The sequence below is a fragment of the Molothrus ater genome, chromosome 6, assembly GCF_012460135.2.
Source record: "Molothrus ater isolate BHLD 08-10-18 breed brown headed cowbird chromosome 6, BPBGC_Mater_1.1, whole genome shotgun sequence".
In the NCBI taxonomy this organism is placed as follows: domain Eukaryota; kingdom Metazoa; phylum Chordata; class Aves; order Passeriformes; family Icteridae; genus Molothrus; species Molothrus ater.
The window spans coordinates 38,529,408-38,543,263 of record NC_050483.2 but is presented as its reverse complement, the minus strand read 5'-3'; the positions used below and the strand labels follow the sequence as shown (position 1 = coordinate 38,543,263).

Genomic DNA, 13,856 nt, shown 5'->3' with positions numbered 1-13,856 from the left:
AAAATGGAACTAACAAAAACATTTTTAAGTCACAAATTTCTTTTTATTCTGATATTGTAATCATGGTATTACAGGGGTACCTTTTAGTACATACTGCCTGTGTGTCCTGATAAAGGACAAAAAAAGAGGAAGAAATGGAACTAACAAAAAGATCTTTAAGTCCCAAATTTCAGTCCCAATCATCTACAATTCTGTTGAAAATGAATAATCAGCTTGTCATCATCATAGTAATTTTTCCTTATATCCTCTGTTACTGCTAGACTTTAGCTGCCTTACTCATCTCCTCTCTTTACAGCTTAGCACACATGCTGAATCATAAGGATGACTGTGGAGGGTACTGCACTGCTGGAAGAGAGGTCAATATTTCACCTCAGGGACTCTGGAAATAAAAATAAATTAAGTCAACAAAAAGTAGCTCTATTCATTCTTCTTAGCTCCATGTCCCACAACACTCTTAGTCAATTACTGACTTTGTACAACTGGCACAATCAGCAATATAGTTTGCCTGCTATTCTTTGAAGATTTCTCCACTGCACAAATTAAATCCAAACTTTTCATTCTGTGTATTACTTTATTTTCAATTTATGCTACTAGTTTGAAACCTATTTCTCCTTGAAGGAACCACGTTCATTTACATCTTGATGACAGGACAAAAAGTGTGCATATAAAGTAGTCTAATAATTTTCAAAGGAAAAAGTCTGAATACAACCATACTAGAATACTTTTTCCAAGAACATTGATAGCTTTTACTTCCCTATTTATTTTAATAAATCTCATTCTCTTTCTTAAAATTATCTCATTTTTATCCTTAATTTCATGTAATGCACAATTTACATGCTACTTAGCACTTTCTCTGCACCATGGAGTGCTATCGGAGAAAACAAATTGGATTACTTTTTTCATTTAAGCAAACTCAAAGATGCCTCAAACCAGGAATTCACCTAGTGCATTCTGACACAAATGGTATTCAGTCCATAGGTCTTGACTACAGCTAATCTGACAAAAAAACCCAGACAAACAAAACACCCATAACCAAACCAAACCAAACCAAACCAAACCCCTCCCCATTCTGGAAAGGGGTTAATGTGATGTAAGATGCTGAGAACTACTTTTTACTCCAGATCCACCACTTTCTAATTCACACTACTTGCTAATACAGACATAATAAAACACAAAATTGCCACTTATGAACACTGAAGAAGGGTCAAGGTAGAAGGAGCAAGTGAACATGTAGGCCAGGCATATTAGCCTTTTCAGACTCCAGATTAATGATAAAAATGAAACGCAAAATCTTCTTTGTTGATTATCAAAAGAATTCTTATGCAAACTCATCTGCCTATCCAAAATAACAAAGTAATTTTGCATAAAGTTTCCTTAGAAGGTTGACTAAGGAAACCAGCTTTTCATACAAAGCACACAGTTCTGGGTGACTTTCTTTCCAATTTTTAAGAAAATCCAACATTTTATCCGACAAGTAACCAAAGCAAAATCAGATTCAACATTCAGTACCTAGTTGAAACTGTGAAGTGTTAAGTATCATGGAAAACCTACTTAAGGTACCTCTACCAGAGTTCTGGTACCTACAGACCTTATCGCATGCAGAGTTTTGGTACCTATAAACGTTATTGCATGCACAGCGATACTCTTCAGAGGGAAAACTGTTTGAATTCTGCTTTTATAACATTGGAAGTTTCCTCTGTGTGTTACTGCTACTGAAACAGGTGATCAATAAGCATACAAAACATTTTTCCTTTCTTTTGTCCTAGGGTTTTGACATTAAATATTTAAATTAATTCCAGAAATTGGTTTGAAAGTCTAAGCTGTATGAATATAAAGCTTAGCCCATGATAGATGAGTCAAACAGCAATTAATAGAACACGCTTGCATGCAAATTTACTGCCATTTTCAAAGGGGTGAGGAGTTTCTAGGTACTGAAGAGAGGACGAATGTTCAACTGGAAATTCATTAAAGTTTACAATTAAAGATATCAAGCTTGATCATGCCCTCAAATGTATTTTCTGAATTCTGCACAACACACTGTTTGCAGAGGAACAACAGGTGATTTAACAATGCAAACAATGATGTGTCTCCAGGCATCATTCAGTCAAAACCTTATGGCAGCAAAAAGAAGAAATGCAGTATCAATTAAAATTTTGCTTCTAAAGCTCAGAAAGAAAAACCATAATCCCTCTCTTCAAGGAAACACTTCATTAGCATTTACATATTTACTCACACTTAGCATTCATGGACTAAATACAAAAGTTCAGTAAAACAGCTCCTCAGGGTAATTTCCTTCAGATTCTCCTCTCCCTCCATTAATGACCTACCATCTGACCTGCACTTCAAGCTGCAAGAAGTATTAACTCAAAAGATACAGGACCTCATGCAACCAAAGACTCACTGAAGTCTAAACTAAGGAATAAATTGCAAAATACTTGTTTTCACTAATGAAATTCCAACTCCAGTGAAACCAAAGAGTTTCATGCTCTATTAACAGATACCTGCCTACAGAGAAATCACAACCTCTGCTACTTCAGCATGAGAGACAAACTGACACAAGACAGTTTAGGGACACTAGAAACACAGATTTCTTAATGCTTTGAAAACTGTGAATTACATACCCTGATCAAATTAAACAGAGCACTATGGCAAAAGATTAAATAGGTATTATTTTTGGGTGGACATTCTACACAAATCAGAGAACCCATGCAAGAAATCAAGTTTGGCCAGTTTCTTCTCTAGTAAGGTCTCCAGTGAACTAAAGTTCCTACCTCAGAGGCAAAAAATACTTCATGATCTCCTAAATGTAGCCAAATATTTAATGGCATTTTCTCCTGGAAAATATTCATGCTAAAGCCAGCACAAATATACCCAAGGTAGAGAGTCAGAGCACACCTAATCATCTTGGAAAGTAAAGAATTATTATATATTTTCAAACCAGATTTGTTTTTTGAAAAACTAAGTTGCCAAGCAGTGAAGAACCTGCCCTTTTCTGAGATGCAAAAGATTCCTGATGCTCTTCAGCATCATTCATGATAGTTTTACTCCACGTGTCCCAGATACAGCAATCATGGCTTGGTTTGGCGTCTGGGGAGATTCACTTGGTTTATTCTGAGAGGGAGCAAAGAAAACATGGATTTAACCATGTTCAGTATAACATGGACTTCCTAAAACATGAATTTAGTCAAACTTTTATTTAGGTACAGAGGAAATGAAATGCAACATTTTAAAGCACTGTTGCAGTGAAATGCAATCAGACTAAAACTAATATTGCTTATCAAAACCACTGCTCATATAACTTTCCCTTTTTGTGATTTCCCTTCAGGATCCCTTTCACTCAGCATTACCCCCAAAGAAGAGACATCTGTGAGCTTTACCTGAGGACCACTGATGTGAATCCCAATCAAACTGACAACTATTTAATCAACCCCTCTTTCTTTACTCCCCCAGTCACTGTGCAATTGTTAATGTTAAATCTCAAATTATTTTTCTTTTTTAATCTACTCCATATCTTACTCCATATCCCTTTCACTTTCTCTCAGGAATTGGACTAAATTCACAGGGCAAAAAGGGGTATTTTGCAGACAGGTGACCTCTCTCTGTTCAGCCATCCTGCTGGCAAGGAATTTCCCCATGCCCATTCATCAGCTACCTCTCAGAGAAAAGGATGCAAATGAGAACATCATCAACTTGCTGTTGCCTTCCCAAAGGAAACTAGCCATTAGTGAACAAGCATGGTTCTTGGATCCTCAAAGTACAATTAACATTCCCTTTACTTTCACTTTCCTCCTGAAATAAGTTTATGACCAAAATCATCAGTATCCAACAGCAGCTGCCTGGTTCATAAACAGCTATGGATACTGCATCCTACCTCTTTTTTTCCTGTTCCCAAATACGTGTGGCAAATGGAAAAGTAGGGTAAGCACCTTGAGAGAGTAGGTAGGGGGATACTGTCAGATATGCTCCTGCCAGCCAAGAACTTGATTAGCATTCTTAATCAAGAAGTGCCAAAGGGTACAAAAACACAGAGTATAAAACCAGACCTCTAATTAAAAGTACAAAAAACCCATCCCACACCGTGGTTTGGTTTGCAAGGGGATCACCTCTCTCCCAAGAGTCATGAGGCATTGTAACCTGTCACCTGAGTATTCCCCTATTAAGGGTCCAAAATTTGTAAATATTTTTTTTTCTCTTGTTTTTACATTTTGTACAGCTCTTGGATTTACTACCTCAGTAAGACCTGTTCACTCCAGTGCTGAGAATCCCTTAATGCTCTGTAAATCACAGGCAACACAGAGTTCTTCCTTTTACACTACTTGGTGTAAAAGGAAGAAAATTACTTTAGCAGAACAAAAACAAAAAAAGAAAAGCTAGCAAGAAGCTGACTAGCTCTAAGACATTTATCAGTTATTAGTCATTAGTCGAAACTGATAGTGATGGGAAGTTAAGCACAGTGCATCTCGTCATTGTTTTCAATGATGATAAAGTGCTGCCTGCTGCCAAGCAGCGCCTCAAAATGGAGAAGGATTCTTTAACTTGCTTCAGATGAGCAACTGGGTGCCTGCCAATTTTTTACATGAACAGTCATAAGCATGTTCCTGCACAGCAGGATGTGGTCAAACTATTCAAAGCTGTAAAACCAGGTTTGCTTGCCAGTTACGCTATTGCTTCAAGATCAGTGTACTAGAGGTAATACTTTGCCAGCCATGAAACCACTGCTATTCCTTAACAGCAAATTATATATATCTTTAATATTTAAAACTCTGTATAGAAATGACTGTTACCAATTAAAAACCTCCCACATTTACAGAATTAGTTAGGACTGGAAACATATCAAACACACAATTTCCTAATCTCTTAATGAGCTTTAAAAAATCACTTCCTTCAAGCTGTACCAATTAAAAGGTCCCCTTTCTTGTCTAAACCAGAAGAAAAGTAATTGTAATGGCTTACTTGAGTCTTTGGCTGCCAACACTGTAATGATATTAACATTCCTGTCCACAAGGTGTGATGTGGCTGATAGATTGCTGAGACACTGTACTGCATTGCCTCCTGCTGGAAACCACTTCTTTAGAGTATTTTATGAGGATCACACAATGTGACTATGCCATATGGAATCTCTACTAAGTGTCTGTCACTCACTGGATTACTCAAGCAAGAGAGATTTCTCAAGAAAGGTAAAACTGCATTATGATCAACTGGACAAACAACTTTTTTCCTTGAATGAGTTAAGACAAAACTGAATGTTACAGACAAGAAAATGATGTTTTATTTCTTTCAGAGGATCAGTCATAAAACACACTGTAGATCCTCAGTATCACACAATATCTGTTCACTAACAAACATATCTTAGCAAATACAACCAAACTGTTGAGTTTGTTTTTTTAAGGGGGTTGATACAGAAGATGGATGACAATGTTTAGCCATGCTTTAGTTGTTTGTTTATTATTCACTTGAAAATACATACTAAAAGTAGTATCAAATATTTGAGTTTATACCATTTCATTTGTTTTCACACATACAAAAAGTAGTTTGCATATTTGCTCAGCAATCTAGTGAAAGATCTGAGATTACATACACTTGCACAGCTCAATACAGAGAGAGAAGTGCCTCAATCTGCTTCCTAGTAAGAAGCAATGCTCACGCTGGAAAACTCAAAAAATACACAGAGGTTCTTGGATGTTACAGCTAGAAAAAACATTTTTATGGCCTTTCCAAGACATGGATAGTGCTCTTGATTTTTGAAGAATAAAAATCATGTAAAATCTAAACAGAAGAATCACAACAAGCTAATCATTGAGTATGCTGCAATTGCAGTCCAACTAAATGCAGCTCAGTAGCATAGCTACCAAAAAAAGCATGATGAAACTGAATTTAAAAGACTAGCTGGAAGTAGTCTGTATTTACCTGGTCATAGGAAATGCATAGTTTAAAGAATGTCCATTCTCTATAAATGTAATTTATTCTCACTTGAAATCAAAGCAATGTGTTTAAGCTGTGAAAGTTTGCACATAATTGTTTCTTACTCAGAAAAATCAGAAATCCCATGAGTTAACCCCCAAAGCTAGACACTACATAGGCTTGCTGTGCTCAATTGCCAAATGCCAGGCTATCATGAAGGAAATCACAGCAAAAAGCAATAGATGCAGCTTCACTAAACACAGTCAGCCCAGACTCTTGTTGTTATTGTGTAGGCAGCTGTCTATCATATGGAACCAGCTCTGGTGGTCACTCAAATGACATTGCTGTCTCCAGCACCATACAACAGCAACCAGGAACAAAGCAACACCATGTCTCATGAAACATTCCACCTCCGTTGCCCAGTGACCCCTGAACTTTACAAATGCATTTTCCAGAGGACAGACATAGCATGCCAATGGTTTACTCTATTTCTGCTTCTTCTCAATCTGCTCTCAATTCCCCCCTTCATATTTGACATCACTTCCACAAAAAGAAACAGATTTTAACTTGCATTGTTATGAATGCCTGAGGCAACCCCAGATCTAACTTCCAATAATTTGCATTTGTTATGCTAAGCATATACATCCCCTGAATTATATCTAGTCCCTTTGTGGTCTAATGTAGAATCCCTCTCCTATTGTTCTTGCTGTTAGCACTGTAATAACTACTGCTATTGCAATGTTAACAAAAGACTACTAATAATTCAAGTATGGTATGAATTCCCAAGGAATCATCAAGTGAGAAACACAGGTTGAAAAGGTAGCTTCAATTCCAAGGACCTATTTTCTAGATTCAACAGTAACAGCTGTAAAAGCATCACATATTTGAAAACACATAATGAACAGTTTTATTAACAATTCATTTAAAACAACAATGGTGCTATAAATGGCCAGTGGTAACATAGCACTACAGCTTAATACCAAATATTTACATCTTCATTTTGTGAGGATTTATTATTCTATTAATTTGTTTTTTCAGCTGCAGTATCTAGTTAACATTACCTGTGCTTTTTGCTGATATGGCTAAAGATGGCTTTGCTAGTGCTGACACCTGAGCCATTACAATCCAAAATTATTATCTTTATTAATTTTCAAGCTGATTACTTGGAAAATTTTACTCCTTAAACTGGCAGCTTAAAATCAATTAAATTAAAATGTGTATTAAAATGCCTGACAATGAAATTCTTCTGACATTGATAGAAGTTTCATGGTCCAAGTATGCCTGAAAGAACCAAAGAACCAAAAACTGAAATAATGAAAACAAAAATATCAAGATCAGCAAAAGAGATCCTTCTCTTCCTCCCTGTTACAAGATGTTCACTTTTTGAATACCCTGTGCAAGAAGAAAGAACATAAACTTTTGGAAGGGTTTTTGGATGATTCCCAGTAGCTGTGCTGGGAAACATCCCAGCAATATTATTATAAAAAGAAAAAAATAGACTCAGAAAGTAAAATACCACCAATAATACATTAAGATTTTTTGCAATACATACTCTTGACAGACACAAAAAATATTCTAAGCACCAGGCAGATGGGGCTTTCAAGGTTAAAGTAGGAGAGAATGTAAAAAATGAGTGAAAAAGCATGAAAATTACAGTGTTTGTAGAGGGGGGACTTTTATCAGAGGACTTCTCAATAGAACATAAATTCAATTAACATTATTGATATCATTAAAGATCACGAACCTGACTTTAAATTAGTTACATGTGGGCCAACTTTGGTTACTTACATTAAAAATCAAAATTTCCAATATTGGAAGAGTCAGATTAAATTTGTTGCCTGGCATAAGGGCTTCATCCAGTCTAAGATCTTTTCTCAGGAGATATATTCCCTACTTGGTCTGTTCCTCCTTACAACTCTTTCCTATTGAGTTAAAAATCCATTAAAAAATGGTCGGTAAAAAAACTAAACTCAAACCAAAGAAATGACAGAAAAAGTCTTCCATGAGATGAAAAATGCAAGGCAACTCTCTTTATGATGAAGAGAATGAAGACAATTACTGTCAAAATAGGAAATTGCAGGAAATGAGTGATCTGAGCAGAAAAAAGAACCCAAGTTCTTTCAAATCATGTAGTAGATGGGTAAGACTCTGAGAGTCAAGGACCACATGCTGATTTTTATCTCCTGCATTCGAAGCAACAAAGGGAGGAATTGCTGGCATTGTTGCATGTGGTACTGTTACCTTCCTTTAATGTATATTTTTGCTACTTACAAACCTTTATAAATTCTTCTGTCCCAGTTAACTGTCATCCAATGCATTTTACCAATACAGCACACTTCAAAACTAAGCCCTAAATAGCTTAGATTGGTCAACTCACTGAAAACCATTTTGTTTTAGAAAGAAGACAGAGAGTAATGAAGTGCAAAAAATGCAAACGTAACTTTTCTCAGGAAACACAGTGATGCCATTTTAATGGACACTACTACCATGAAGAAAAAGTTGATTAGTAATCAGACATTTACTACAAGGGCTCTCCTTTGAGATTTTCAAGAGAGAAAAGTAAACAAAATAGTTTTCTTCCCCAAAAGTAAACCAACCCCTGCCCCCATCCAAGAAAAAAAAAAACAAATAAAGAAATTTTCTACTGAGTGATAATATACTTGTAGAGACTTACTTGAGATAAAGCAGCATCCCGTTGCTCTATTACTGCATTCATTTCCTCAGCTATTATTTTCTTTTTACGTTCTTTGGTCCTGTGTATTCGGTTCAGAATTATAGCTCCATTCTTCAGTATATCTATCCCTGTGTCTGCATTGTTTATTCTGTTCAGTAATTCCTGTAATGTCTACCAACAGCATTATATGTTAGTCAGACATGAAGTTTTAATATATTTTATTTAATATAGGGTTTTAATTAATAGGCACATGTGAATTGTAAATTGACTGAGTGAAGTTATTGAATTTTCATATTGCAGCAAAGATGTACATTATTAGTGTGTCAATTCTTCTTTTTCCCACATCTTAGTTCTTGAAACCCACTCAATTGAACTTAAGCCTCTAAGATATAAGACTGACATCAAGAAATCTCCTCAGAGAATGGCTTACCATGTCATTTTCTTCAGGGTTAATATTTTCTAGCCTAGAAAAAAGGGACACAGAAAGCCTGATCAGTAGCATTTCCTTAGTGCAGCAAAATGAGTTCGCTTTTTAAATCTTTAGAACCTCAAGTAATTTCATTCTACTAGTCTTTAGAGTCAACCATGACACTGAACATATTAAAGTGCCACCTGCTCGACTCCATCTTTCAATAATGCTCCATATCTTCAGCACTGACTTCAGACTGTTAAGTTATTAATGTTTACTGCTATATATGACTACAAGGATCAATTGTTCATATGTGCTTAGATGAAAAAAGTTCCCCAGTGATAGAAATGACTGATGCTTTTATTTTATTTATTTCTGGGCTTACAACTTTTACATGCTGGCGTTTTTTTTTTGTTTTTATTGCACCCCAAATGAAACAGAACATGGCTTTGTTGATAGGGTTTTTTTTTCATTTTTAAGGAATTCTTTTTCCACCTCTTTCTTTCAAAATGAGGGAAAAATCCCAAACCAGTTGAAGTAACTTTAAAAATATTTTGATTTTATATCTTGCATAAAATAGGAAGCTAAGCCAATTCTCTGCAAGGCCCCTATTTAATTCTGGAACAAACCTGCCTGCACTTTCCTCCCTTTCTATTTCAACAGAACATATATTGACCTGTCAAATACAAAGATGATACGAGGAATTTAGTCATACAGCATTGAATACTGGCTGTGTAAAAGTAGTAAGTGATAGTACAAAAATCTAATAAATGGGATAGTACACATTTTATTTTATCTAAGGTTAGTTAAATGGACAAAGATCTCTCTTCCGGAAAAATGAGCATATTAAAGTTACCTTACCACTCCACTGCTACTTACTTAATGGTGACTTCTACTAAAAGTAGCCTATGATATTTTCAGACAGATATAGTACCATTAAACATCTTCTACACAGCAACACTTCAGCAGTGCTGTGGCAGGCACTGCTCCAAAGCCATGATTTTAGCTAAAACACATTATAGAACACTTGACAGCATGTTACCACATTTTCCATTAGTTTTTGCAGATAACAGTACATAAGGCATAGTAAATCAACCAGTATAAAAATTTTTAAATTAAAAAGAAATATTTCAGAATATACTATCAGTGTATATTTCAGAATATACTATCACTGTTATATTTATATGGCATTCACAAGCAGGAACTACTCCAACATATTCAGTCAGCACCAGAACTAAACAAAATAAAGTAAAAGCTAAGCTTTGCTGTGTTTGACTTTATTAATAAAGTAACACAAACAATAAAATAACAAACATAATAGTATTAATTATTATATTATTATAATAAATTCTCAGAGCTAGATCCTTGGTCCAGCTTTAAGGTCCTACTTTAAGATCCTGTTTAAGATCCTGCTTTAGGTTTTTACATTGTTCTAAGTGCCACTTCATGTGGGACTTAAAAATGGATCTCCAGCTAGTTTGTATTCACAATGAAAAGAACAGTATTTGTCAAAGTAAATTGGCAGGACTGACCCAGCTTCTCCAGAGGACTTCTACACTGCTAAAAGTGTGGGTCAACAAAACCACCCAGCCAACCAACAGGCTGGGTAAGCAAGATACCTTAGGGAGAAATGGGAGTGGAAAAAAGAACATGAACTTCTGCCATAAGCATACCTTCAGCATATAACTGCCACAAGGGGTCTATCTGCAGGTATACAAACATCTCCTTAGGTGACAATATGTTTTAAAAAGTAGCATCCAGAGCTGTGTATTTGCCCTGCTAAGTCTCCCTGTGCTGTGCATAGACAATGAATGAAAACATTATGATTTTAAACAGCAGTAATCAAGGATTCCTCCTCTCCCACTTCTAAACATATTCTGATAACATAACCCCTAGAGCCAACAGGGCTGAAAGAATTTTACATTGAATTTTACATTATTTAACTGTTGTTACAGTTAAATAATGACAATAGAACTGCTCCAGCTGCTAATTTAAAGAAAGAATTAAAGCACTTGATAAAGGTTGGCAGGCTGTTCAATATTCCACTCTTGTAAAGTTCTCTGATTGGAGTAAGTCCAAAGCAGATGGGAAGAGTGACTTGTGCTCTAAAACTTGATGAGTGTGGCACAAGTAGCCAATGTTCTTTATAAAAACCCCAAATCTCTATGTGCTCCACATCTCAGACAGGGAACTTGACCTTTTGAACAACCACCATAAGGAAGGAAGAAACTATTAAGGGTGGTAGTTAGAAAAGAAAGCTGATATTCTCCACAGGGAAATCTCTTAAACCAGTTCTGAGACTGTGAATGGCATCAGGGTATCAGACCTCTCTATAGAGCATGGGAAAGAACACCCAAGTGGATGACAGCTAGTACAACTGCTGTTCTCTAAATGATAGCAATAAAATGTAATAGCTTGGCTTCAAACTATCAGTCAAGGGAGTTACTGATTCTCCTGGGAACAAGTACTACTTTGGCATTACCAGTGTTTCCAGTGCCTTCTGCAATGACACCTTTTTGAGGTAGGTACTGTGCATGTTCTCTGAGAAATGTAGTTTCCTCTCTTTTCTCATACTTTTGCTTAGAACTAAGTCAGTTTTCAAGACAAGTGAAGGTGTTTTGAGGGATTCATGTGTGTCAAGAACTGCCACTCATGTGTCTATGGATTCCACTGCAGAGAAAGCAGCAATATGCCAGAAACCCGAGTCATTGACCAAGTTTGTTGACCAGAATAATTAATTTTCTGCACTACTTGAGAGCTTTAAGATCAAAGATCTTGAGTTTATGCTAACTGTTTATATACAGGATTATGTGATGTTTGAAGCCATACAAAACTTTCTTTACTCTTGGAACATACAAGACTACTCTATTAACTTGTAAATTCTACAGAGTAATGGTGGACAAACTATGTGCAGATTATTGAAATTAATTTAGATAATATTGTCTGGCCTGAACTATAACAATACCCAAAAGAAGATGACTGGTTCTCTGCCTGAAAGAGGAGTGTTCTTAGTAGAATCAATTAATTAAAACATCATTGCCTGTCATTTAGTAAACTAATAACTGCACCTTTTCAGTCTCCTGCCATGGAAAGCTTGTTTCTTTGTATTTCTCTGGCAGAAAAGTAAGAGAAATTTCTCAGCCACTCTAGTCTTTGTGGGACTAACAAATATGATCACCAAGATCATCACAAATCAGATGGCCAAGGATTGTATGGAGAAGCAAACTGTAGCTTCAAAGCTGCCTATATCCCAAGGGAGAAAGAAACTACTCTTTATAATTTTCCCCTGACTTAGTTCTGTTTAACATACGATTGCCTATTTCTGTTGAGTTAAAATGGCATACATAAAAATCTATGAACTATTAATTGTACCCTTACTACCTCACAAACTGCTCCTACACTAAAGATAGGGAAAAAAACCCATATATTTTTACTGTGTCACCCATATAATTAGTAGAAATTTTGCTGAAGGAAATGCCTGGTGGGCTTAAAGGCTTGATTGATTTCCTATATGGTGCATCTTTTGACTGACATTCTGGTACTCTGTGTCAAAAGATCCCTATAAAATGTCACATTCATCTTATTTCTCCCTCAATAAATCAATACTGAAGCTTTTGATTATATTTTTAATTTTTGTGATCAAAATTATTCACCTTCTCTCAGTCTCCAGAGAAAAACAGGGTTTTATAAAACAGCAAACAAATGAACCAATAACACAGTAAGACTAGCCCTAGTTTATTTTATTGCACGGATAATAATGTGCTAAGTTTTCCTATAACCACTGTTGAGCAGCTTATGACTGTCACAGAGTGACACAACAGCCTTTTTACATGGTGCAGGAAATGTATACTTACTCTTTGAGAGACTCTTCTAAATGCTGGACTCGCAGAAATGCTTCATCTCTCTCTTCATTGGCTAACCTAAGCCTTGCCATGACAGCCTCATCACGTTCCCGTTGAGCAGAATAAACTTCTTCCACCAGAGCTGCAAAAGTGTGTTCAACAAACAAGTTTGACAGGGAAAAGCACTATTAGATGCACTTATGTTGGCCTTTGCCACCCCCTCCTAAAATCAACACTTCTCCAATGACCTTGGATTATTCTGCATAAAGTCTATGTTGCTTCTTAGACACAACACTAAATTGCTGTTAATTGTTACACTCAATACTTTAAGGTATTAAATAAAGCTATGTGTTTTCAAATTCACCCCTATATAAAATCTAACAGGGAAAGAAAGTGATTTGCTGGGCATTCTGAATACTTGCTTAATGGAAAAGTAATTGTAAAGCTCAGAATCATATAAGACACTAGCAAGTTTCTTCTAGGACACAGAGTTAAAAGTAATCATACATTAAAACTATTACCATCAGACTGCTTCCTATCAGGGTGGCACAGTGATATTAAAAATTCTAATATTTTTATAGTCTGTCTCTGGTATCACAAGAGTGGCACAGCTGGCATCTCTCCTCTGCCAAGCCTTTACTTTATTGTGTAATATACTGTTATATTATCTGTTACAGCATACATGGACCTTGGAGCATTAGGTACCAATAAACTAAGATTTACTGTCTATCCTTAGGAGCAAACTAACACCTTCAAGTCATTCCTCATCCTGAGCTTACATTTTCTCCCTGCCTCTCCCCTGTCAATATGTCTAACACCATCTCTGGCACACTGCCAGAATCCTTACCCCGACCCTGCCTCCACTAAAATCTTTATTCATACTTTCATCATTTCCCTCTGCAATACTGCAAATCTCTCCTCACAGTCATCATAAAACCATGCATTCAAAATGTCTAGGGACTTTCAGGATGCTGTATGACTGCTGTCAGTCCAAGACAGAGTTCTATATTCTCTCTCACTGGAACCTCAA

At 36.1% G+C, this 13,856-nt stretch overlaps 1 protein-coding gene across 1 annotated transcript in view; it reads right to left on the bottom strand.

Annotated features, from left to right (window-relative positions):
* Positions 1–13,856, bottom strand: part of MIPOL1 (mirror-image polydactyly 1) — a 186,844-nt gene that overhangs the window by 109,117 nt on the left and 63,871 nt on the right. The window contains exons 9-11 of the mRNA XM_036384706.2: positions 12,839–12,968; positions 9,006–9,039; positions 8,576–8,746 (exon numbers count right to left, since the gene is read on the bottom strand). Coding sequence (XP_036240599.1) covers positions 8,576–8,746; positions 9,006–9,039; positions 12,839–12,968 — 335 coding nt within the window. The remainder of the gene's footprint in view (positions 1–8,575; positions 8,747–9,005; positions 9,040–12,838; positions 12,969–13,856) is intronic.